Source organism: Scophthalmus maximus, chromosome 6 (genome assembly GCF_022379125.1).
Source record: "Scophthalmus maximus strain ysfricsl-2021 chromosome 6, ASM2237912v1, whole genome shotgun sequence".
Taxonomy (NCBI): Eukaryota; Metazoa; Chordata; class Actinopteri; order Pleuronectiformes; family Scophthalmidae; genus Scophthalmus; species Scophthalmus maximus.
Window position 1 is genome coordinate 10,378,562 of NC_061520.1, and position 27,617 is coordinate 10,406,178.

The following is a 27,617-nucleotide window of genomic DNA, read 5'->3' on the forward strand; positions in this document are numbered from 1 at the left end:
ACGATTCCCCATTTTGCGCACATGCGGTACTATTTTTTGCTCTGCGTGAAAAGCATTGTTGTGCACATGTATTGTGTGTGTGCTCATGTGCGTTGAGCTGACACCAGCTGGCAAACAGCACTGCTCGTGAAGAGGTACACAGTGCATGGTTTCAACATGGCCCTGAACACACAATGATATGGTGTGCACACAGAGTTACAGTACCTGGAAGACACAAACACACAATAAACAAACAAACAACCAGCAGTCAGTGGGGAAAAAACCACAACGGTGACTCAAGCACAGGTGATCAAAGTGGGATAAAGACGGAGAACAGCCAGTGAGGTTTGTCTACCTTCAGAGAGGCCCGAGAGTAGGGAGGCACCCTTCCGTCGTATTTCCCTGAGATGATCCCACAGGCCAGTGGTGACCATGTCATGGCCCCCACACCTGAGAACACAAACGCGATCATCGAAACCAATTTTCGAAGTGTTATCACTCATTTGGTCTTTAGAAGAATAAGGGTTATTAGTAAGACTAAATCCCTGCAGTGCAAGTTTTAATCCACTTTGATTCTTCCACTCAAACTGGATTTTTAGATGGACCTGTTTTTGTTGTCTAAGTAGATTAGGTAGAGCAGTCAGCTAAAGAGAATCTTTCAATGTCAGAAATGACTTGTCTTCTCTCATCTGCCAGTCAAGCATCATACTGCCAGTTACATCAACATTTGGACTGAGATGAAGAATGAATCAGCTCCTGTGCTGTGTCACAGCCACAAAGAAACCACAGCTGAAAAACAGGACCTGAGGAGTTTTAATGTTTGTTGAAAACAAAAGAGATTTGAGAACTGTATCACGATGAACCCCATGACAAATACCCCGAGGTCCAAAAAATCTTGCAAGGTTTATCCGTTTTTGTGAAATACAGAATTTGTATCCAGTGTTTTGCAGTCACTTCATTTCTCTATCGCTACTGACTTTGAAATATGACCTCGACCAATAATCCATGAAAATGAAAGCTCACCTATTTTATGGAAGAGCTCGGGAAGCTGCACCTCCACCTTCTCTCTCTGAAACATGTGGTACTCTGCCTGCTCACAGATGGGAGGAATCTGGTTAAACTGTCGCGCCACAGAGTAGGCTTCCTAGAGGAAAACACAGAATAAAAAAAAAATTAGGCCCACATACTGTGCAGAGAGCCTCCATGTGAGATGATAAATTTGTGTTTTTTAAAAATAATTTTCACAGCCAAACTCATTCTTTCAGTCCCGAGTGCAGCACACTCTCAGTGGACCTGCACTGCAGCTAGGAGCTAGTTAAATTATCCAGCACTGTTTGCAGTGCCGCGCCGTGCTGCATGTCGCCGCAGCGTTTGTAGTTTATCAGGACTGTGTTGGGCAAGTGACAGATGTGTTTGCAGCGTTTGTGTGCTCTGAGAGACGTTTACATCCCTGCCGATCCCAGCTGGAGCCCATAATCACTCGCGACTACTGGAGAGCCACTGAATACAAGAGACAGATGTGGGTGTGAAAAACATGGGCTCACCATTATTTCCATTGGACTCCAGCGGGATGTACCCCAGTACATGGCCATTCCTTGATTTATCACATGGGTCATTGCTCGAACTGTTTCTGCAAGTAAAAGTACACAAAGATGTTTAAAAACAACAACACACCTCTATTGCTGGTGTCATTTATCCTGAGAGCCGACCATATGTTGATCTGAGTTGCTTGTTCTTTATTCTCATGAAATGTGTTTGTTATCATTTGCAATCCGAATGGACCGGGCAATTGAGCAGAGAAGTGGAAAAGCTGATTATGTGAATCAAAACGCTGAGTGATTCATTCTGAGGAGGACATCTATTCACAACGAACACGTGAATGGCATCATTCACGTGTTTGTGACAATCCAAAATAAAAAATAATCCGTCTTTTCTTTTTCTTATTTTTTCCTGCAACAAACTACAAAAAAAAAAATAGGCCAGTGGAATAATTTGGAGATGGCAGCCATGTTTGTAGCAGTTTAAATCTTTGCTCACAGACAAGCTTTTTCAGCAGGGTGATGAAGTGGACTACAGCTTCTGTGTTTACTAAACTATTTGGTTCAGGTACTCGTCCTTAGTGGGTCATGGATCATTCTTTTTCATTAATGTGCTGACCTGTGCTTGACTGAATGCTACAAAGAGATTAATCTTTTTTTGTGTTTTTCTGTCAACATCACTATATTTGATTTAAAAACATCAGAAAGAAATTTCATTTTACAGCCATATCTGACCCCAGAGTTACTCCGATTGAAATCTCACATCATTCCACTTTAATTTCCGTCTTTTCGTTCGTCACAGTGACAATCAGTTTTGCTCGACCGCTGACCAAAACGTCAAACATGTTAGATCACGATCTGGGTATTCCAGGCAAGATCAGGAGAACAGGGGAGCGATAAAACAGGCGTGTATCAGCTCCAAGTAATCCTCCTTGCTGATGTGCCGTTTCTGAAAACTCTCTTGGACTAACATGTCGGCCCTCCTATCATCTAGTGGGTGCTCGGCTTAAGAGGTTTCCTCTGTAAACGGACAGAACAGCAGTTAACCTCCTTTTCACCCTGTATTCTTCCTTTTAGCTATTGCCAGAATAAAATATACCAGATGGTTTTACCACTGTGCATTCAAAGACATTGACTCAGAGCTGTCCATGTGAACTCTTTAAAAGGGCAGACGGGCAAAAGAATCGCCTCAACTTTTACATCTGACAACACCTGCTACTTTTGACTCACAAGACACTGAAATATTGTGAAAGAGCCTGAGCCAGAGAGGCAGTGAACTGAAGGCAGGAAGATGACCTGTGACCTTACTCCAACCCAAAGAGGAACTCCTGTCACTGGAACAGATGGATACCATGTGACCAGCTGAGCCCACACACAGTTTTCACTCCACGCCATTTAAAGGTCTCCAGCATCAGTATCTATCCTAATTCTGACTGTGGAGGTGGAAGTGCCAGGACAACACAGAGCATTTAAAAATAGATATTTCAGTAACACGAGGTTTACATATCCTCCATGTCCTCACGTTGCAGTAGTCATAGAGACAGAGGTGCACTTGTTATGTGCAATATGACAAAACAAGGAAAACATGGTAAAGAGTGTGTGAGAGGATAAGAAAAGACAGGTGGTTATGAAAAGTGATAACGTGGAAGCGGTAGAAGCCTTACCTTCCATAGGTGTATTAGGGTCCGGTCTATTCGCAAAAACCACATCCACATAGTCTAACTGCAGTCTTTCTAGAGAGGCTTTTAAACCTAGAAATAAGCACCACAGTTAGTAAGTAGTAGTGGATCTCCGTTGAGTAACACTATTAGGATTCTCAAATAATTTATTTCTACAGGGTTATTGTAAGTGTTTTTTGGTAACTCTAATAAAATCAAGACTATTTTGTTGATGCAGTGTCAACGTTTAATATGCAGTGTTGCTTCTTACCTTCTATAATGTGTTTTCGGGATAAACCTCTTTCAGTCTCTGCTCTGGAAAAAAACAGACAAATAGACCTTGGGTTCATAAGAGTTATTTGAAATAAAGTACTACCAGCTACTCCAGAATAATATATATCTTATATCCTTTGTGAAATATGATCTAATACATGTTTCAGGCTTATTGAAAGTACCTGACAACAGATCAGTTTTGGATGACACATGATCCCATTACCAACTCGAGAAAAAGTATACAGCAGGAGCATTTCTCATTTGGAGGCAACCGGATGAAACTTACTTTCCACCCCAGAAGATCTTTGTTGTTATGACCAGAGTTGAACGTCTGAAAATGTAAAATGAAAGCGCATCTGTTACAACAGCAGTTATAGTAAAAAAAAAAGAGAAAGAAAGTGTTTTACACTTTACACAAAGCTTATGTTCTAATGTTTCAATAGGATGAAAAGCTCAGATATATACTCTGGGTAACCATGCAATGATGTAAATGTTGTGGGTGTATAAACTGACAAAGCTATACAGTACAAAAGCCAATCCAGGACAGATCAAGGTATAAGACAAGGCGCTAGAAATTCTTTATAATCCAGTGTATTTGAGGAGGGACACAGGAGTGTGGGTATGGCACGGTCGCCCTCATTAATCTTCCATCTCCCTATCATACCTCACACAGCCTCTCACTATGTGCAGGGAAGGAGATGATACAAGATTGTGGTGGCTGGCTGGGACGGATATTAGAAAACACCAAACCCAATTAAAGTGTGCCTCATACCTCCATCCTTTCTTCTTTATGATGTTTCCGAGCACCACCTCTGCCCTGCGAAGCAGACGGAGAGAGGGGGCATGATTAAATAAAGATCTTGAAATGATAAAGGGCTTTTACACCCGACTGTCACAGTGATGATTTCAAGCCCCAAGTTAAAACAAAGAAAAACAACTCTCACCACGTTCTTTATAATACATAAGGGAGCTTTCATTGGAAAGTGTACCTGTTTTGGACTGGTGAGTGTGAACTAGCTGCCAGGTGGGAGTCGGCCACTAAGTCACTCATTAGCAACCACAGGGGTGGTAATGACTGACATTACGTTCAACATGGGGCTCATTAAGGCTGGCCAGAAACCTGCCAGTAAGATGTCTCTGCAGTCCTATGAGCCATAATATGTATTTGGGCCATTCTGAGAACTAAAACACAACAACTACTACGATTTGGTTTGGCTTCAATTTGGGTGCATCAAGATTGATGCTTTCTTTTCAATAAATAAATAAAAGTTTTCCTCTCAAAACTAGTCTACAATGACCATACTGTAGTTCATCTTATCTATGACACAGCGCATTTGTGATCCTGACCGTCGCAGCGCGGCTGTGTTGTTACCCAGACAGAGGCTTTGACAGACAAAAACAGCTTTCACACATGAACTGCAAACATTGAACTAATTTGGTCATTAGCCAGAGGAGCTGTATGTGTGAATGTAAATGCCTGAATCATTTAACTGACTTTACCCCGCCGGTACAAAGTCTGAGTGATGTCCGATCTGTGGTGAACTTGCTGATTAGCATAAAGGTCTTTTTCAAAGTATACATAAGCTGTTTTCAGACAGTTTGCCGTACAGCAGGAGATTGACGGGTCAGAAGCGTAGGAACATTTCCGCATCATTCAGGCGAGGGGTGGCGCCTGGGTAGAGCACCAACTCACTCGCCGTGAATCTTCTGGAGGTGTTCCTGCTGCAGTCTCACATGGGCTCACTCATTTTCTGGGGCTGGCAGGAAAAGCACAGTGCTGATCCAACATGCAGCATGAGTAGACTAGGTGCTGCACAACTACTGTTAAAATCTGTTTCAGGCCCTGCCAGCTGGACACACCTTTTTAAATAACCAGCATTACGCACACACCCGAGAGCAATAACGCATGTTTGAGTGCATAATAGAGTGTGTATGTGTCTGTGTGTGTACCTCTGGAAATATACACACACAATGATTTGTATGTTAGCCTCCAGAAATGTGAGTCATGTGAGAGCCCAAACATAAGGTACAGTGGGCCTTGAGGAGGTTAACTCTCTTCACTCATAATTAGGTCTTAATTCCAGTGTCGAGTCAATGTTTTGACTTACAACACGAGCGATGACTTAATGCTGCATTATTCAAGGCTTTATAATATGTTATTACCTTCACATTTCTGTGTAATTATGATACAGATTCGCCACTGGGCTCACACAATACCATGCAATTACTTTGCATCTAGAGCAATATGTTTAAGCCCGAATGAAAATGAAGATGAAATTTCTTCTCTGCCAATCACTTGCATACTTTTAAATGGTTTGAAGCCATATGTGTCTGCTGATAACAGCAGCTTACATGGCATAGGCAGAACATTTTTACTCGTGCAATTACACATATTTATTTATATTTCTGATGAACAATAGCCTACATAATGGGAGGGATCGCAATTAAATATTAAATATCTAGATTTGTTGAATGTTTGTTTATTTCTCTGTTTCGCAGAGCTAAGCTGGGACAAACATGACAAACAAATAGTCAGGCACTGTCGAATGCTGTGCATGAGCAGGGCGAGGAGTGTAAGCACAGCTTACTAACCTTCGCTTATTTGTCCATGATCGCAACACAGAATTAACATTACAGCATCCTGTTTGTACAGCCACCAACAACACTTCACATTATCCGAGTCTGACTGAAATCACATTGAGCCAAAACCAAGGACTTCACATGAAAGCTTCACCCATTCTGATGTGCTAAGTGTGTGATTTGTTCTACTCCTGCTAGTGTGTGTGTGTGTGTGTGTGTGTGTGTGTGTGTGTGTGTGTGTGAGTGTAATATAAGCTCCTCAGCGCTGCTGTGTGCTGGAAGCTGTTAGGATTAACACCTGTGCAACACATACTGCGCTGTGACATTCTGTCACAAACATTTGCACGTGTCAAATGGATTTATGCTTTCTGTTGAGTTGTGCTTTGTTTCATGGGAGCACCATTATTAGAGTAAAGTTTGTCATATTTCAGTGTCAAAGATCACCGTTGAGCCGGTTTTTTTCTGGTCCCATCCATAAACAACAACGCAAACTGATGACGTTGAGGCATTAAATGAAAAATGAGGAAAATCCCCGACGCCTACTGAATTGTTTCTCATCTTTTTGTTTTCTTTTAAATTTCCTTTTGTGAGACACAGTCGCAGTCTGACGCATCTCCCCAAACATAATGACAAAAATAGAAAATTCTTGGGGAGGATAAAAAAAAGGACTTGGTGCTGTTAATCAGAGATAGTGTTGGCAAAGGATAATCCCTTAGATTATTTCAAAGCACCCAAGTTACTACAAAGCCAGATTAATCCACGCTGGAATTTAAACCTTCACTACATACAGCAATAGGGCAACAGGGGGCTGCTGTCTGAGGTTAAAAATATCATCACTAGCTGTCCAGTAAATTTAGATCCAAGGCCATGAATATCTGAACCCTCATGAAGGACCTGATCAAAAAGGGTGGAATTACCCAGTTTTAAGGACTTTGTTTCTGTTGTCACACATTGTTGATAACTTTTTTCAGAGCTTTGAGCAGCCTGAACCAAAATCTTATTCACATCCATTATACTGGGTTGCTGGCAGAAGTTATCATAATCTCTGCACATGAAACCGATGCTATCCGCATCACTTTACACCAATAGAATAAATACAAAGATTATGTTTTTTGAGATCTGGGTGACACTCAAAACAACACTCAAGCATGGCTATAGACAAGCTCGTCTATAATCTCTGGTGACTGAACAATCAATCACAGATCAGCAGGCTTCACAATATTTGGTGTTACTGCTCAATGATGAATGACCTGTGCCACAGGATATACTCACTTTCCAGCAGCGTAGACCTCTGCTGTGTCAAACAGATTGATGCCATTTTCATACGCCAGAGTCATCAGCTGCTCTGCCATCTGTTGACAGAGCAGGGGGAGAAGGAACAGAGAGGGGAAACAGTCGAGTGAGAGATCCCTGGTGTGAGGTGTTAGGGCTTCTTAATTATTAAAATCTTCCTTCACAAGACTAAAGAATGATGCTATGGTTTGTTTTCATTCAACACATTTATTCTCTGGCTGGTGACTCTCTATTGCAGTATTTGGCACAAAAAGTAAAAATAGGCTTCCTGAGAAATTCAGGATATGCCAGATCGTATGGACGGTCTCCATTCCCAAACCCTGACTGATGGAGGATGACAAAATCCATCTGCTCTCACCTCATCCGTTATCTGTCCACCGAACGTCACCCATGTTCCTAAAGATAATGACAGGGAGGTGGGTGTCAGTGTAAGTACACAAGCACACATGGGCACACAGAGGAGCAAGTGAAGACTGATACCATACGGTATGTGTGGCACATACTGTACAAGAAACAAGATGTTCTGCAGGGTTACTGGAACCTGGAACAAATTTTCTTCCCCCTCCCACTATGCATTGACACTCTTTAAAGATGATACATCATACATATAATCAGTTCATCTCATTAATCTGCTATACAAAGTCATTTAGGTGCAGAACACTTCAGTGTGTCTCATAATAAAAGCATAAGGCATACCTAAACCAAGGCAGGACACCCGCAGGCCCGACTTCCCAAGGTTTCTGTCGAAAAAGAGGGAATTATTCACATTAATGCAGCACTGAGGTGGCAGTGATTTGTGATATTTTGCGCTCTGGTTGTGGCAATGACCATCAGAGACTTAAAGCCTCTTTTGTAACCTTGAATGATTGATAAATTCAGTAATTTAAAAAATATAAACATCAAAAAAAACCATCACACTTTCGTAATGGAAGAAAAGTCTGTTCTCAAGGTTCTTGCTGAATGGAAGCTTACAGAAATGGAATATGAGGAAAAACAGAGCTTTGTGCGGATTTGAAGCCAGCCTTGCACCTACTGCAGCACTGACATACGAGTGGATGGGTAAGGGAGGGGAGTAACATGAGCTGACGACGAGAATGCGGGTGCATATATACTGTATATACTGTACGTGCGTGCGGAGAAATGTCAGGGGAAGAGTAGAAGACAGGGAGTGCGACTTAAACAGGCCCACCATGATATCCACTGAAATTTCACACAACACACCAGGATCCCTCAGCCGCCATCCGACTAAAATCCCCTACAGCAATGTGGGAGCTTGACTACTCACAACAACTAAAGCTGGCATCCCTGAGCCTCTCACGGTCCAGACAGACCACTCTGCTGACAATCACAGTTTGGGTTGGTCTTTGATTCTTTCATACAAGCTTTTAAAGTTCTCTGAGATGCTTTTGGTTCCTGGTTAAAAGGAAACATCATGACAGATTTGTTATTATCACTGAAATTACTAATCTGTTCTGTTCTCCCCCCCAGGAGTATATTTTCAGTCTTCAGATAAATAACAACCTTAATAGTTCTATCCCCCCCCTCCCCAAATATATCAGATCTAAGAAATTATTAAATATAGAAAATGAAATGTTATACTTCTGGTCAGCCTCCTTCAAGAGATATGCAGGCAGTGTAAAAACATTAAAAAAACAGGGATGATGTAACATGAGCAGGAGTAAAAGTAAGCGTGTGGGAGGATAACTAATATATTTTTATAAAACTGCCTGTATAGAAATCCAGTTGAAATGAAAAGGAGCAGAGAGCAAGACGGGTTGGATGTGTTGTGTGTATGTGGGTCCAGATGTGTCTGTTACATTGCTGTGCTTGTGACTGCGTGTGTGAGAAGGACTGTGTGTATTCGTGAGTGTGTGTGGGTGTTTTGTGAAGCCATGATTCTGTTGAATTGCTGCAGTGACTAACAAAACACTTTTAAAATGATGGATCTTCTATTTTAGAAAAGTTAATTCAGTTAAATGTTCACTACATCATCAAACTCCATTAGTTCAAATCTTACTCTTGAAGAGCCTCTTATATTCTTTGTTTTTGAACTCAAGATGGCGTATCGCAGCAAGAATCAACCATTTCAAGAGTTATTTTTTTTAGATATTGAGGGAAACAAAGAAATCATATCCACTTCATGTAATTTGCAAGCACAGCAACTTATTTTCTACAAAGGGGCTCATTAAAAAGATCAGATACATGGTCAGTGAGGTCTGTAATCGTGTTACAGTTTGAAACCAAGAGCCCGATGACAACATTTACAGGAACCAACGGACTTACACGTAAACACAGTCCGTTGTGAGAGAGAATCTAATGTGACCACGTTCCCTTACGCTGCACTGCGGTGACAAGGTCAACACAAGTCCCCTCTGGCAAACCACTGGAACCCGTGTACAATTAACTGCGTCTTAATTGCATGAGTATAAAAAAAAGAAAAACCCTCGGGGGGCTGCAGAGATAACCAAAACCAAAAGCCGCTTACTGACTGAAACTGTTACTGGAGCATGTTTGCGAGAGTGTATTTAATGATGGACTGAGCCATCAGTCGAACGGTGATGCAAATTATCTTTAATCACAATTCTGCTCAACTGCATTGTCCTTTAAATTGGCTGTAATCACTGCAGAGCTCGTCTCTAAAACACAATTGCCTTACACTGTTCCAGATTTAAACACATTATGTGATTAAACATATTCATGTTGCTTATTGTTTTAAAACACGGTGCAGATGAACCACTGCAGATGCATAGGAAACCTGTCTAATCAGATCAACTAAGAGCAACTGTCAAAACATGCTTCTGGAGTTGTAACTGGAGCAGCATGTGTTGGGGCTCATCACTGTGTAAGTTTTGCATGTTTTAACTATGAAGACTTCACAGCGCAGTGCCAGTGTAGTTAAGCACTTCCACCGAAACTAAAAATAAGTAACGAGGATATCAGAATACACACAGCTCTGCCCTTGCCATTGTTCCCATTGGATCTCAGTGTATCTTTGTCAGCACATTGTTGTATTCAATATTTTACAAGATCGGCCTTGAATATTGCATTGTGTGTTACTGCAGTGACCCTCTGCCAGGCCCGGGAAGTGCGCAGGGCTCAGGTTCCTGCTGAGCCTCAGCAGACGAGCCACAGCAGTAGTCATTGAGCCCTCCTCAATAATGAAGGTGACAGGTACAGTGCAGGACAGCAGAACCACTGCAGCAGCAGGGACAAAGCCAAAATGGGATCCAGCGAACAGAACACGTATTGACCACAGCACATGGCCGGTATGATTGTTTACTTTGGAAAAACTAGGTAACCGTTCACAGAGGTTTCTGTTAACATCGCCCTTCTAATCCAATCAGCACAAAGCCCATGGGGACAAGGCAAGGGTTTTCATTTTGGAATGTTGGTTTATTTGATTAAGGGTGGCTTGGAGATCTATTTGGAGCTTGTTTACACACAGATTGCATTACACTTTAGCTTGACACAATGAATTGTGCACATCCAAGTACGTCACTCAGCTGTTGAAGGAAGAACAACGGGAAACAGTAGAGTTGCAATATGTTTTCTTTTCTCCGAGGTCAGCATGACAATAGCCCTAGCAGAGGACACTCTGCCATTCATTATTCATTTATTATGGATCATTGGGTTAATGATTATTGGACTATTGTGTATAAATGAATTAGAAAAGAGAAAATATGTGTAAAAACGGACATCAACACAAAGAGAGCATGTACAGAAAAAAGTGAACATTATTGTACATATTGTTAAACACTGTTCAGCTTCAGTTATGGCTACTGGTATCTGAGCCACTGTACATCTATTTTCCTTTGTTAATGATATTTAGTCTCTGCTAACTGCATGAATCACCTTGTAAGAATTGCATTAGATAACAGATAAATAGATGATAGTCTTTGATTTTTTTTATGAACTTTTTTATGTTCCTGTAAAAACTGATATATGAACTGATATATGAACTGAGCTTTAAAATAAAGTGGAAGCTGCTTGAAAAGTGTTTTGACACAATATCTAACCCCTGTAACATCCCAATAAGCAATAAAGAAGAGTAACGGTGATGCAAATTATCTATTCTATCTACCAAGGTCATTAATTGTGTAATTTCCCATGAATCACACCCTCGTATGTTGGACCAATCAATTTAACCACGTCAGTTGTATGCCTCTGCCAACCAGTCTATCCAGACTCATAGGTAGAGAAGACTTTGAAGGGATGAAAAAATGAATAAAAAATGCTGGAGTTGTGGCCAATCATCCTTGATTCTACGTGAACATTAGGGCCAAATCTGGACACATTTTCTCAAGACGTTCCTTAGAATGAGGCAGAAAGGGGAGGGTCGATTTTACGACAACCCAAATACAAAATTCCGGCGGCCAAGGGTGTCACTGATGTGGAGGCATAAAAATGTCTGAAAGAGACATTGCTACCTATAGAACTGTGAAAAAGTCTGTCAAAATCATGTCGGATTATGCCATATGCACTATAATTGTGACCTACTAGAAGACAAATTAGTCTTTTTACCAAGTGATTCTGAACAAATGAAAGAAATTAAGCCAGACCCAAATTCAAGTCAGTATTCATAATGCTTTGGGTTATTTTGTTCAATGCAGGGCATATTATCAGAGTATTTCCTTCTCATTTTATTTTTCTATTAAGAGATTGACGTGTAGGATTCACCTCAGAGGAAATATGCACCCTACTGAGCTATTCTCGTAACCGTATTTATACATTACCTCAAAAATCCCATTAGTCCATGAAATAAGAAATAGTAATCCAACATTATTTATTAAGGATCAACATGAATTATTATTAGTTATTCTACGACAAGGGTATTTTCTTTTAAGTGATTTTTGTGCATTACAGCTTTCATGTTACATGACCTGATTTGGCAAATCACCTAAAAAAATAAAAGTAATAGCATAGTTGTTTTGCAACTGCTAAAATGGTGCATGCTTATAAAGTATAACGTTAGCTTTCGAGCCCATAAAATGGTATTTGGGACATCCTTAATAGAAATTAGGCTTGATAATTATCACAATAATGAATTTGTCCATATCACCGCGAAAAATTCATGGAGGACGCATATGCAGAATATAATTGTCCTTTGACCATGTTAACTTAAAAACTAGAGCTTCAAGTCAAATGGAAGCAATCATAATATTTAAAACACAAATTGGATTTTAATCCAGTTATACCTTGTGTCATCTAAATCAAACTGATCCATTATTCCTTTGTCCATGTCTGTTCTCTCATGGTATTTGTCCACAGTCACACCCACTGCCTCAGCAAAAAGACAGTTAGTGATGAGTTCAGTCTGCTGTCTAGTCTACAAATCAGATGCACTGTGTTTTAAAATACAGAAGGGTTGGTCTTTCTTCCCTATATTATCATTTCAAAATCAAAAAAAAAACATATACTGGCTAGTACATTAAACGAACGGTCTAGCCGCATGGAGGAGCAGGAGAGATGTTTTAAAGTCAGGGTGAAGTCAGAGGACCTGACAGGGTGATGAATGAGAAACAAGGTCACAGTGCTGAAAAGAGAAACGTGTTGAGAGATGTGTTCGCTAAGCTGGACTATTAATACTAACTCAGACGTGGCTTTAACTTGGGAAAAGCATACACCGAATTCCACCAGCTCGTGGTAGCTGCAGGTGGTTTCCTCCTCCATTCAGGTTTATGTAACATCCTTTCCACATAAAGGAATGGAGGGAGGGAGGGAGGCAGCCAAGGAGGAGAGATATTGGATTAGAATTGCCCTGACTTGGCAATAAGAAAGAAGAAACCACTCACTGCCCAGAAAAGCTGCTTACACACGGGTTGACAGTAATCAAGGACCAGGTCACACTGAATTAAAATGTATTTATTATCTGCTCCTCTGTATCATTTGAAACTTCACGGTCATATAATACATGATCCCTGTTTATCCAATTAACCTCCTATTTACCACATTATTGGGTGAAACATGAACAGTTGTGCTCTTTGTTGTGCACATCCACCAGCATCCAACCATGAGCCTCTATTCAATTGCTAAATAACAAAAAGATCAACTATCTTCATCTTCTAATCTAGCTCTTGGAGAGAAAGTATATCAAACACATTTCCAAACTATTTCTTGTTCATGACACAGGGATATATCTTCTGTACGATTAAATTAACACATGCTTAGTTATATAATGTATACTGGTGGGGTTATGTATGTGACAGCCAGCTCAAGAATAGCATGTCAAAAGTGTGGAAACAACTTATAAAGCCGCCAGAAACAAAGTGCTTTAATGCCATAGGCTCTGCAAGACAGTTTTCTTATAAACAGATTGCCAACGCAGAGGGCTTTCTTGAGGCTGAATTTGTTTTTCTTCTAACTCGGGCGTTTTCAGAGGCTCTTCTCTGGGAATAAATCTGCCATTGCCCAAAGGGATAGAAAATCTGCTATATGTTGAAGCGGAATGAGGGGGAGACTTGCTACAACCGGTGGGGGGAGTCCAAGTCTACGGTAGTGATTCTCATTTAAGAGTTAGCATCCTGAAATCCTTAAAAACGAAGTATAGTCAAAGGACACCGACAAAGTGTACTCACTGATAAGAATGGAGTCAACGTCTTTAAAAGCATTGCATTGCAGAGGGTTGCAAACAATCACAAATAAATCAGTAAGTCCATTAATCAACTGATGAATTCTATTGGCAATGCTTTTGGAAATCAAATGAGCAGTATGAGTCACTTTTCTTGAAAAAACTTCTTAAATTTGAATTTTTTTCAGGTTAAATTAAGTCTTCTGGCATTGTGAAACTAAATATATTTGAGTTTTGAAATGTTGGTCAGACAAAACATTTGTCGATTTCAACTTCGGCTTTTTAAAAAACCTTTTTCTGGCATTTTTTTTAGACCAAGTGTAAATCAATTATATTATTGATCTATCGACAAATGGATCAATAATACAAATATTTTTTTGTTGCAGCCCTAACTACAAATAAGCTAATCAAGGTAATAAACATAAAAGGCCAAAAATCTATACTAATAAGCCTGTAAAAAACATTGTGCTGAAAAAACAAACTACATCGGGCACTGTATCAATTCAGAGAAAACTGGTCCATCTGCCTCATCAAAAAAAAATGTAGAGGTTAAATATTCATAACACACATGACTAAGCATGAAGCTGGAGGGTACATGGGATCTCTGCCTGCTGGCCAGTGATTTATTACTTTATTAAGCTGTTTTATATCATTGACTTTACGTAACATTTAGTTCAAATGCTTCTCCTGTAGAAAGAAAAGCTAAATACACATTTCATTGTCAAAGAAGTCTGTTTGATTTAGTGCTCATTAATAAATCTAAACCCCTCTCCTTACTGAATGCAAAATAATAGTCTAGTATGGCTGTTATCAATAACCTTGTATAGATTGTTTGTGCATCTTTATGCCAAACTTTGGACTAAATCTGTATTTCATCAATGCTATGAGCCCAACAATCATGTGTAACCCCTGAGGACATGATGCAATGAAAACAGGCAAATGAAATCACACATACAGCATGAATTAGTATAAACTGATTTACTACAACACAGATACTGAGTTACTCGAGGACTCACCGTTGTACAACAAAATTGAAAAATCGTGGCTATTTTCAAAGCGTTTAAAAAAAAAACCTGCAGAGGGAAATTAGTGGTGCTAAGAAACACACACACACACACACACACACACACACACACACACACACACACACACACACACACACACACACACACACACACACACACACACACACACACACACACACACACACACACACACACACACACACACACACACACACACACACACACACACACACACACACACACACACACACACACACACTCTAATTAAACTCTATCAGTCAGGCAAAGAAAGAACAGCTGTCTTCTTTTTCTCCTTCAACATAACACAAGTGTGTCTCTAGCATGCAGACACACTCATAGACACATACAGGCAAAATACTCCACGACAAACCCCCCATCACGTGCTTTCTTATACACAAAGACAGGAAAAAACACACAGTGAAGCACAGGGCTACATCAATAAATGAACCATCCCACCGTTTGGCAATTTCTCTCCACATGCCCAGAGCAAGCAGATGGCGAATGCTCGGTGAAACATCTAAGATGGTACCTAAGTGGCTACTGTGGCCTGAAATTTGTGCTGCGGATGAGTCTGACTATTTTACATCAGAGTGGCCAAAGTGCACTGCTGCTGTAATGTGTGTTCTGTACAGCTATTTATGATTCATATTTCAAGGGGGTGTGTGCAGGCTGTGCAAAGCTGCCTCCCCGGTGAAGAGAGCCCTCAGAAAGCAGGAAAATGTCCCAGCATGCACCCACACTCACGATGCCCCAAATCGCACACCCACAGCTTCTGTCACCTAGCACTGAGCGATGCATGCTCGTTGCATTTGTGTAACAAAATGAAGAATCGATGCTTGGTTTAGAAAAATTCCCTTACAGAGGAAAAAAATAACTCCCATAGTTAAGCACCACCAATTGAGTTTTTCATTCTGCAACCACAGCTAATAACACAACAGGCAAACATTAGACCTGTACGCTGATAATTAATCAGTACAAAGGTGCTAGTGTCATTTGTTAATCTTTGACACGCTCCTCACATTTCTCTCTTTGTTATTTTTACCACTAAGTTCAAGGTGAACAAACAAACACAGCTCGGTGATTGAAAATGATACATCGCAACCCCACACAACACTGTGGTGGGACTGAAATGCCATCCGCTTACACAACAATGCCGGTAGCTATTTACTGGGGCTGTGACTCACTGTCAACTTTACAAACAGCAGCGGACCTCCAGAGATGAGAGGAATCCTACTGAAAGTCTGGGAAAAGGCCAGTTATCAGTAGATTTACAGGGGGAGGGGAGGAGGTGAGTCAGCTCTGATCTACATGGCCACTGCAGTAAACGATACTGAGTGCAACGCAGCATTTTTTTTTTTAAAGCTGAAACAACAGTGTGGAAAAAAACAACAACATGATTTGACAAAAAAAAGCTCTTAAATTTAGTCTAAGCAAAGCACAAAAAATGCCAGTCCAATTGAAAAGTGATACGTTTTCACACTTATTCCCCCAGATTTAGTTTGCGGCGGTTTATTTTCAATGACTAAGCAAATTGAGACCCTCCCTGGGTTTGGCCAATCGAGAGAGGAGCTGATATCGGACTGTGAAAAGCAGAGCCCCCAGTCAGCACCTGCACTGCCTCACCAGTCTCAGGGATATTCTTCCATACCCTGAGAGAGAGACTACTTTACATAATCATAAGCCATTTTGCGCGCATCATTAATTCCGTCCTGACAGAAGCCATTTAATCAATCCTTGAAGGTGGCGCGGGCTCTCATAGTCGAGCTTGATGATTTTAACCAGTGCAGCCATGCAGACCCGGTGTCACATTACAGAACTGGTGAGGCAGCTCACTAAAGCTGCCGCAATCCTTCCACACCTTGAAAAGACTTCACTTTGATGGCTTCCCTCGGCCTTGTGGATTAAGGCACTTTCAACCCAGGATGCATCCTCGCCCCAAAGATGTGGGGCTGACTCCCGATCGAATCTCAAGGCTGCCATTCAAGGAAAGAGAGGACTGTATGCAAATTAGGCTGATCTGAATTTCACATTCTGCAGTGTGGTTAGAGCAGCTTTAAACTGTATTCTTTGCTGAGTACAGTCAGAGACCACTAGCATATTCACCTGTCAAAAGGGGAAAATGAAAAAATTCAAACTGAATTTAACAGAGAAAGAAGATGTTGTGCTCAAGGATCAGAAGAGAAATGCATCGCTGTTAAAGGGCTTTGCAAGATTCAACTCCAAGAGGCACATTTGAAACGCACTGACATGACAGATCATTCCAGCCTACTGTACTTCCTCTTGGGCATAGTGCCTACACCAGCATTAACCTCAGCACTCTCTCTCTTTCTTTCACTCCCTTCTTCCTTCCCTTTCATTCCTATTCTTAAAAACCACAAACACTATGTTGTACCCTCAGCACACGAGTCTCTGAGCCGCATGCTGCATTACCTTCGGCTTACAGCAGATAGGGAGCCGTTGTGTATTTTGGACTACACGGCAGAAGCGAAGAAACGGAAACAGCCGCTGGCCCTCGAGCTGAAAAATGATTTTACTCATTCAATATCATTAGCCTCAATAATGACAGTGTGCCAACATGGCGAGCCAGCCGCCAGCAAATCAGATGCAAAGGATCGTGATGCGCCTTCAGAAAACAGCACTTAGGATAGGTAATGTGTTTCCTCAAATCAAGTGTTCTCTTCTCTGTCAACAATCAACAAACTAAATTGAAAAACAAACAAAAACTAATTTGTTCTGCTCTGAAGGCGCAGCATCACATCTTCTTCTTGGGCTTTGAGGCTTAAAAAGATAAATGTTAATTTCAAAATTTACAGTTCTCTTTTTATCAACGGTACAATACAATTTAGATCAGCGTATGAATACCCAATGAAACATTTTGTCCTTCTGATTATAATGTTTGGTAAAAGAGGAAGATCATATTAAATAAAATTATATTAGTTTAGGCTCTTCATTAGCATCCGTATTGTAATGTTTTAATGAGCACTGCAGAAACAAATACCCATACAGTCAACTCAAATAAGCATGAACTTCAAATATATTCATATTCTATCCGAATGATTAATCTCACCTTAATCCAAGAAGACTGAGCTAGAATACTTCCCCTTACTGTACCCTAACCATGTTCTGTAACTAAATTTGAATACTTTGCAATGGTTGCAGCTGTACAACGATGTTCTACATGGCTGCAGATGTTTGGAGAGAGCTTGTCCTTCTTAATTAATATGTCGTGCCAAACATGGGTCTTCAGTTGACAGATGGGAAACTATACAGACTGCAGGTTATATTGTTGAATATTGTAAATTATTGACCTTGACAGGCTGAATCATGTTGACGATGCAAAGCAGATAGTGGCCCGCTTGCAGCACATCATAACAACACTACCTTTACCGAGCAGGAAAATAATTTCCTCACTGATTCTGCCCACAGATTTGTTGTCCTCCACTTCTGTTCAATTTGCCATTCACTCCTCCAGCCCAAGCACCTCGACATGGTTTTAAGATATTCCACTTCATAATTGCTCTTCTTTTTCAGCCCTCGAGTGAAAGCCTGAATAATTTGAATAATTCACCACACAAGATGGAGACATTTGCAATTTGCTCCAAATGCTTTTCTGCATGTAAAACTCTGCTTAAACGTTAATATACTGTATGGGGGAAGATAAAACGTGGTCATTAGTCTTCGTGTCCCCTGAGGTTTTTACACTCAAACAGGTGATGTTATCTCCTTTAAATAAAATGCAGAGCCTCTTATCCACCCAGGCAGAATGAAAGCAACAGAGTTGTAAATACTACAATCAAGTATAAATCATCAATCAACGGACTGATGAGGTGGGATAAATATTCAGTACAGCATCATGTCAGCATACAATGTTGTGGGTAAGAACTATAATTATCTAAATATTTGTTCTCGTGCCATTTAGAGAGGCATTTTAATATGACAGAAAGATTACTCTTATGGTAACATATGCGGCGATGATTCAATGGAAATACAGTTGATCTGAATATTTTTTTGGACACGTTTAAAAAATAACTGCATCGATAATAATCTTCACAAACCCACACTGTAAGAAACTAAAGAAAATTAAAGTAAGGGGGAAAAAAACGCCCCACAAAAATTGGGTTTTATACGAACAATTTGTGCACTTAGAAGACTAATCTGGAAAAATACTAATTAGTTTCCCCTTTAAAGCTGAACAAATGCGGCTTACTGTGCTTTGTTTGTGGAGCTTGTTTATGTTGCTCCTGCACTGAGAAGATTAGACATCAGCTGCCACTAACCCAATGCAAATTATATGGCGACCATGTCACAGCACTTAAATACAAAGATCAGATGAATCAGATCACAAACTGCAAATCTTCAGCTTCTAGTTGTTGTTTTTTTTTTTAGATCCCACTTGATAGATGATTAAAAGTTTGAGAAGGTTCATTAATCAGTTAGTGTCATGATGAAGCTTCTCAGTAAACCGACATCAGTGATAAATAGGTGGGGTTGGGCACAAACTGGCTGTCTTCTCTGGAACACATTGTACCATGAGCCACTGTATTGGATGAAACATCAGTTAAAGTATACTCAAGGAGGTGGAAAGTTTTGGGACAACATTGATAGTTACCAGTGAACAGTTTGTACATGCCCTACCTATACTTCATGCCAGTCCTCATGCTTTGCTCGCTGCAGGATGGCACACTCTGGACCGAGAGCTGTCCAAGACTGCGAGCCACCATCGCCACAGCTCTGAACTTGCTCCGGGTGCCTGTGTTGGGGCTGTTGGCGTTCTGCCTGTTTAGCCGGTCTTCCGTGGTGCGGCTCACCCCCCCACGGTGGTCCGTGCACACCAATGACACCTGCATCCTGGATTTTTGACCCTCTCACCCACTACCAGATACTCTCAGAGGACGAAGGTCTGAGAATCCACGGAGGACGCAATTAGTCCGAATTCAACCTGTCTGATGAAATTGCTTAAGTCACCGTCCAGCTCACAGTTTTAAGTAAAAAAAAAAAGCACGGCAGAGCGGTGGGAGGGCAGATCAGAATGTATTCAAACACTGAAGGACTGCTGATCAGGTGAAAACAAAATCCTCTCAAATGAAGTCCAAGTCCATGCACAATATCACAGCATCTCTGCCTCCGCTGGTGTGAGGAAGAAAATTTGCAATCCCGGCAGACTTCACATACATAAGACACACTTCCAGCACAATGCAGGAAATTCCAAAAAAAAAATTCTTCCACAAGCCAGAGTTCAGAAAAGCAGGGCTTGAAGTAATCTCCCTCTGCAAGTTTTTCCTTAATTCATCCGGGTGTCCCCTTGCTTTATCTAATAATCAGAGGCTTGTCAGGAGCTGACAAGCAGATTTCTGCAAGAGTCTTGCAATTTCCTTTTTTAAAGCTGATCTCAGTGCTAGAGATAACACCTCTTGCCTCCAAGCTTCAACAGTGGAAACGCATAGATCCACACAAGGAGATGGAGAGAGTAAAACATGACAGACAGTTCCAGGAGGTTTTCATCTGTCCCTCGAAGCCCAACTTGACAGCTGTGCTGGCCCGCTAAATATTCCACTCAATACTACAGCATGTTAGCAAAAGGGCAACCCCATATTCACTTCCCAGCTCTGACCGTTGCCTGGATTAAACTTACATCTGTATGCCTTGTGCTCTGCATAAAGCACCACAGTGCACACAGGCAAGAGATGGGAGGAGAGAGAGAGAGAGAGAGGGAGAGAGAGAGAGGGCGAGCGAGAGGGAGGGAGAGAATGTGGTGGGAGGGATATGAAGACAAGCTATGAGGAGGAATATTCAGAGAGCCACAGAGTAAGGCATTGTAGAAGGCAAATCTGTTGTGTTTACAGCAGCTCTCTCAAGAAAAGGGTAGTGCATTTTTTTTTGTGCTCCTCTTTGTGCGTGTGTTACCCTACAGTGTGGTTTAATATAGTTTATTGTATGAGGAGAAATAAAGGAAGGAAGGAAGGCTTCAGGCTCACTGGCCGGGACTTTGCAATGGCCCCCGATAAGGCGACTCTCACGTGGGTCTGTCCAACTGCCCATGAAATATTCATTATGTAACTTTATCTGTGACGATATATGTCAAAGGCAGGGACGTCACAGACATATCTGCGACACTGCATTTTTGTTCACTCGCACTTGTTCTCACACTAAATTATTGTAAGTGGTTAAAAGAAATGATCTAATGTTGCATATTCTTAAACTGAGCAAAGTCTCTCTAATTGTGGCAGGATAATGCTCGAAAAACCAAATTCAGTTTATCATCTGTTACTATTGGTTATTAGAAATTCATGTGATGACCAATTCAAGCATTCTAAGGAGAGCTGGGTAGGCGCAGGTAAGAGTGAACAGTAAAAATATGATAATGGTTTGAGGCTGAAAGTAAACCCTGCAGTAATTGGACTCAAAGCAACGATGAAGCGACATTATATGAGGCAACAGCTCCCAGTAATATAATACTGAAGCTTATCGGAGTGGACCAGCTAGTGTGCCAAGGAGATAATTAAAAGAGATGCCATCAGGAGCAGACATGTATAGTGAAGCAGTCGAAGAAGCGACCTCCATCAGAGGAATCCAGCAAACAGGCTGTTGCTAACTGACAACCCTATTCTTGGAGCTATGACCTTTTGGTCTCCTGGACTTAAATAGAACCCGGAGGGGAAAGGTGGTTTAATTCAACCGAAATCTGATTTAAATTTCACACTGTGTGCAAAGAGCAGACAAGCGGGGATCCAGAAGCAGTGAGGAGTTTTAGAAGGGATGCCCCAGCACCAACACTACACTGGATGCACGTCTGCATCAATCTCAACAGCAGTGGCAGAGTAAAACAAATGGGCTCTCGTCGCCTTTGCAAGGTTATGTCCTGCACTCGTCAGATTTGGGACTGATGACATTTCCTCTACCATCTGCTCTTGCTGACGGAGTCTCTTCACAACAGGGTACGGTCCATGCATTCGCCTCCACTGCCGTGGAAACGTGATGCCACAATTCAACTCCCCTCTGCTCCTGGGGGCCCCACGAGTCGAGGCATGGGTAAGGTACTGAGAAGTGGGAGAGGCCCAGGGGCAGCAGCTTGGGCTGCACAGATACAGTGTCACATGACAAAACTGACAAAAATCCAATAGCCCCAACAGGGAACCTGAGGCATGATTTATAATATTCAAGTACTGGCATTTATTGCTACATCTCCAACATTTTCCACCATGCCACGGCTTTTCATGGCTGCTGAAGCCATGTGATGGCTGATATCTTGTCATTACCAAACCATATGACTCCTTTGTTGACCTTTGATTCATCTGCGTCTAAAAATCTACACGTTTATCGACAGGTGTGCAAAGCAAGGTACAGTAATCAATACAAGCATGCGTCATCTGACAGACCCGTGATCCATCACCTCAATGAATCAATAGAACTACTTCTTTTTTTTTATTTAATTTTTTTTAAATATTGCTCCTTCTGGGATTTTTGACTCTCACCATACTGCAGCTGATAATCTCTACTCACTTTATCAGCCCTGTAAAAATATCTAAAATAGAAATTACGCAACACACGCAACAACGCTTTGTGATTAATAAATACAGCTAGAGCTACAAACTAGCTGTATTTGCTGAGAATGAGCAACAAATATGCTCAATCCAATAACCCATGCCTGTCACACTTACTATGATTTTCACAACAGGCACATCTGCCAACTGTCTTCAGATTGACAGCATGGTTTCATTCTCCTTGACTAAATCTGGAAAACAAACACACACACACAAAAAAGGGAGCGAATGATCAAATAAATAGAAGTGTATAAATAGAATAGTAGACCATTAAAGATGACAGACACCTTATCTCAGAGCGCTGATGACATGTGGTTCTCTTAAATAAAAAAAAAAATACAATCACAATGTTAGTTACCGCAGGCACGCCCCGGCAGACATTTTACGAGTCTACAGCCGCTCTCAACAGAAAAGATGATTAGTGAAAACCTGTTACATCTCTTTTGTCAGAACCCTGCGACCTTGTTGTACACGTGCCCACCTGTCAACATGCAACACTGCAGTGCAGTCACGACATTGCTGGAGGGGAGTCGTTTCCATCTGTGTGCCACTCATGTTTCATACACTACAACTTTGTTAATGTCATTAATTAATTTTTAACTCGCATAACACATTAAATTGTACTGTAGAGGACAAGCCGCCTCCTGGCCTGCAAGTGAACCCAGAATCATAGTCGGTCTGCACAAATGCTCACACACTTGTATTAGGGTTTCTTTCCTCAACACTATTATCGAGTGGTTACTGGCCTGAACTATAAGCTGCTTTTGTAATCGTTCATCCGAGTCTGCGGGAGCAAATTTGGAATGAACTTCCATTCGCAGGTGGTCACAAGCTAAATCAGTCACTAAAGGAAGCTGAGCTAAAAATAAGAAACTTTGATCTTTACATAATGCCTTAGTGTGCCACTGATAAATTGCTAATTAGCGACATTGTGTTTAGTGTGCACATAGCAGGGTGACTCAGAATGTGCTCAAGCCAATTCATAACTGTTCTACAATGATCAAAAAAGATTTTTTTGCGTTGATGCCGGAAACAGCTGAATAATACCTGAGAGACACATGGTATCAGTTCCCATTGTTAGGGTAGGATCCAGTAGCTGGTTGTTATAAAGCAGTTCTGAACAAATAAAGAGTAAAAATCAATCTCCTTCCACTTATATAATCACAATTTGTGTTGTGCCCTTCCCCTTCTTGCTTTGATTAAGTGCCTGATTTGCTGTTATCCCCCCCCCAAAATCTGCCGAGCTGCTAAAATCCCTCTTAGACACTCATTCACTTGTGAGCGAATGCAGGGCCCTGCATTTCATTCAATGTGTGGGGGAGGAGGAGGAGAGGAATGTTGTAGATACCAAATTTCCCCATGTTGGGACGAATAAAGGAATATCTCGATATACGGCTGAACGTGTTTCACTGATCATGACTACAGCAGAGTAAAAATCGGAGTGTGGGGACGGAGAAGGAAAACAAAAGACCTGCAGACATCAACACTAAGATTCATCATGTAGTCGAACAGCTGCACTGTAAACCTGCGCAAGCTGAAAAAATGAGCTGTGGAAAAAATATCCCACGTATTGACAGTCCTGCATCCCTTATTTACAATAACAGAGGAGAAAAGTACAGAACACGCACGCACGCACGCACGCACGCACGCACGCACGCACGCACGCACGCACGCACACACACACACACACACACACACACACACACACACACACACACACACACACACACACACACACACACACACACACACACACACACACACACACACACACACACACACACACACACACACACACACACACACACACACACACACACAGTGTTACTTGCAGTCCTGATTGGGACGAGGCTTTGGCAATCAATGATGCTGCAGCATAATGAAGCCTCCAGAGTCTGTTGGAGTTGCACAGGAGTTTTAGCTCAGACGACTGACCTCGCTAAACCACAGCCCACACACTGCTGCTGCTGCGGAGCACAGTAGCAGAGGGGAGGACAGCGACGCTGATCAACAGAGCGTTAGGAACGCGTCCGATCGCAGAGGTACTGTGGGGTACTGCGATGAGCAGTGATCCTTCACCACGACGGCAGCATTAGCTCTAAAAATAGGCACTGGCTCTCTGAATCAATGCTACACAGTGAGCCCAGACAAAACGCAGAGGACGCCTTAAGCTACTGAAAGGGGAAAAGGACTCCCTAATCTGACATTCAACACCACAGTGAACATCTCATACGGCCTTTCACTAATTTGTTTCTCAGGGGCAGTCTGGGTACATCCATCGAGCTGGGACATCCAGATTCGCTGCAGGCTTCAGGCCCGATCTCTCCAAGCGAGAGTGTAGTGGGCACTGGCTTTCTGCAGCCGCCTGTGGGGACTGACTGCAGAGAACATCTGAAAATGAGTCCTTTAAAATCTGCAATTTAACATGGGTATAGCATCTTAAACCAGACTCCTTCAAATTGGGTAAACAGAATAACCTACGCTCATGAATATTACTTCACAGCTCTGCTACTTGATTTCACTCTTACTCAGCCATCTTCTCTGTACATCTCTCACTGTTGAGTTGACTTAAGAAAACGTTTCCCGGGGCAACGAGCCAAGACAAGGTCATTTGGGGCAGGAGGTGTTTGTTAGTGTAGTGAAACACCCACGCAGACAGAATGACCACAGTTGTATCGCGTGTTACGTGTCGGCCAGCTGTTCAATGAGGGTTTAAGTTGCACTTACTGAGGGTTTAATTGAACAGCATTGGTGAGGATTTGAGTAACCCAATGAAAGGGATAGCAACCCTGACACGAGGAGAACAGTTTGTATCTGTGTGTCTGTTTATGTGTGTGTGTGGGTGAAAGGGCTTAAGCGAGTTAATGGAAAACGATGTGAGGTCAGACAGGCTGACAGTGCTGATCGACAGATGTGGTAATGCTTTTCTAATGCTTCCTGAGGCGGTGTCTAAACATCTCTAACGGCAGACTGTTTCATCATGGTAATGAGGATGTAATTAACTGAGCCAGGAAATGTCTCAGAATATTGTTGTTTATCTGTGATTTATTTGTAAGAACTCTACTCACTGCTGATCTGAATAATATCAAGTGAGGCGATGGGAGGTTTTAAACATCCCTTGTACAATTTACAAATAAAGCAGAAAATAAGGTTGGGTGAAGGCTAAACATTATATCTGTGGTTGTGGGAATTCCTGAGGAAAGAAAAGAGGGGAAGAGATACACAGGTCACATCTGTGAGCAGCGTGTGCTCCAATTCTTAATTCTCCAGTGAACATGACAGATTCCCCGCAGACAGCAGGGCTCAGGAGGAGTTGTCGTTTCAGCTGTCCCTACTGACACATCTAACAGGGCAGGAGAGCTGAGACATTCAGAAAATAGAGGACAGGGAACCCCTGCTCTTATGTAATATGAAATCACAATGATGCCTTTTGGCGTCAGCAGAAGATGCTGTAATAAAAAAGAAAAGGAATGATCCTGAACAGGGCGACAACACACGGCATATTAGTGGAGAGAAAAAGCTGCTTCTTACACATTATGTAATGAGGTGAAAGGACAGTGAGAGTTTTAAGTCGATATGTTCACCGTTACAAAACAGCAGTGATCCAACAGCCACGTGGGGATTTCTGCCTCAGCTTGTTAAAACAAGGTGTACTCTAACCAAACAGGGAGGACTCTCACTAATCTGAAGAAATGGGAGAGTGAGTGGAGAGGGAGCAGAATAATCTGTCCAGTTCAACGGAAGATCCTCCCGCCTGCCTGTGTGCATTTGTCATACCTACGGGAACGTTCAGACAGCGAAGTGTCGCTATGCAGAAACGCTTTCTACTGAACGCATTTCATCGGAAAGATGAGGCTGCTTGCACTCGGCACCTCGGCCTCCCGTGTCTAGAATGTTTTAAGTTCAAATACAGGTGAAGAGACCTTGTCTAGAATCCTAAAACTTAAAAAAAAAAAAGAAAATGCTTAAACTCAAACACTAGAATTTGATTTACTTAATGTGTTTACAGTGAATGACCCATTGCTTCACGGCAACCACCACTCGATCTTAAGCTTTTAATGGTGCTGTCACATAAGCACTAAATATAATGGGTTAAACCAAGCTTATAAAACCATTTGTTCCCTTTAATTTAGCTGCTGATTCCCTGTCCCTGAATGGCCTCTACCCATTTAACATATAGAAACAAGGAAGCTCTACAATGTGGTCAGACTGCTATTAGATTTTACAGGAACAAATTTGGTCAATTCTGTAGTTTATGATGTTGTGTATTATCATTGATAAAGATTAAAAAAATTATGAAAATATAATGATGACATTCAATGAAATAAAGTATGTAACTGAAAAAAAATAAAATACATATATATATATATATTATCTTCTACGTAATCTGTGCTTTATTCTTTGCAGTGCAACAATACCTGCTTCAAAGGAAGTCAGACCAGGGGCCTGGCTTTTGCAGTATTTCTGAAAGATCGGTCAAGCGTGAAACTAAATTTCCCTCTACATTAATTTTGCAAGAGTGGCTACGAAAACCACGGAAATGGACTAAAAGCTTTGGTGAACTTTCCTTTACCAGGATAACCTTAAGAATTGTGAATGGGAAACACTTTGGCTGAGTGTTCCCTGACCACAGGAGCACAGGAACTTACAAATATGTGTAAAGCACTGCCTGTTATGCAAGATGTGTGCATGATGCACAACCTACATATTTTTCGTGATTTATCATGAACAAATGAGACAAAGAAGAATATATCGGAGCAGGATTTCTGCCAAGATCGACACTGACGCAGCACATAGATGATGATTAATGAGAAGTTAATGAGAGAGAGAGAGCAGTTAGATACGGCCAGAGGAGAAACTTTTAGGAAACAAAACCTCACGTGTTATTTAAAAATGGAACTTGGCGGCTTAGGAAATACATGCTGAAAGTTGTTAAGTCACAACTTTTATGGGATGCAAAGCAACACCAGCACAATTCTCCAGACGGAGTGTCAAAAAGACTGAGGACAGCGTAGAGGGTCTCCTATCGCCTGTCACTACGGGGTATACTGAATACACCCAGCATAGAGCAACCCACCCCCCACACACACAGACGCAGATTTGAAGACAAAGACAAACACATGGTCCCTGCTCAAATGCAT

General features: G+C 41.5%; 1 protein-coding gene across 6 annotated transcripts in view; it reads right to left on the bottom strand.

Annotated features, from left to right (window-relative positions):
• Positions 1–27,617, bottom strand: part of kcnab2a (potassium voltage-gated channel subfamily A regulatory beta subunit 2a) — a 68,103-nt gene that overhangs the window by 7,388 nt on the left and 33,098 nt on the right. For 5 of the 6 annotated variants that reach the window (XM_035631108.2, XM_035631107.2, XM_035631109.2 and 2 more), the window contains 10 exons: positions 8,018–8,061; positions 7,680–7,717; positions 7,301–7,380; positions 4,221–4,265; positions 3,735–3,779; positions 3,447–3,490; positions 3,182–3,268; positions 1,524–1,609; positions 1,003–1,123; positions 335–429 (listed from right to left, as the gene is read on the bottom strand). In XM_035631108.2, the coding sequence (XP_035487001.1) occupies positions 335–429; positions 1,003–1,123; positions 1,524–1,609; positions 3,182–3,268; positions 3,447–3,490; positions 3,735–3,779; positions 4,221–4,265; positions 7,301–7,380; positions 7,680–7,717; positions 8,018–8,061 (685 nt within the window). Of the gene's footprint in view, positions 1–334; positions 430–1,002; positions 1,124–1,523; positions 1,610–3,181; positions 3,269–3,446; positions 3,491–3,734; positions 3,780–4,220; positions 4,266–7,300; positions 7,381–7,679; positions 7,718–8,017; positions 8,062–19,570; positions 20,580–27,617 lie in introns of those variants that run through there. The other variant, XM_035631106.2, reaches the window with a different exon arrangement.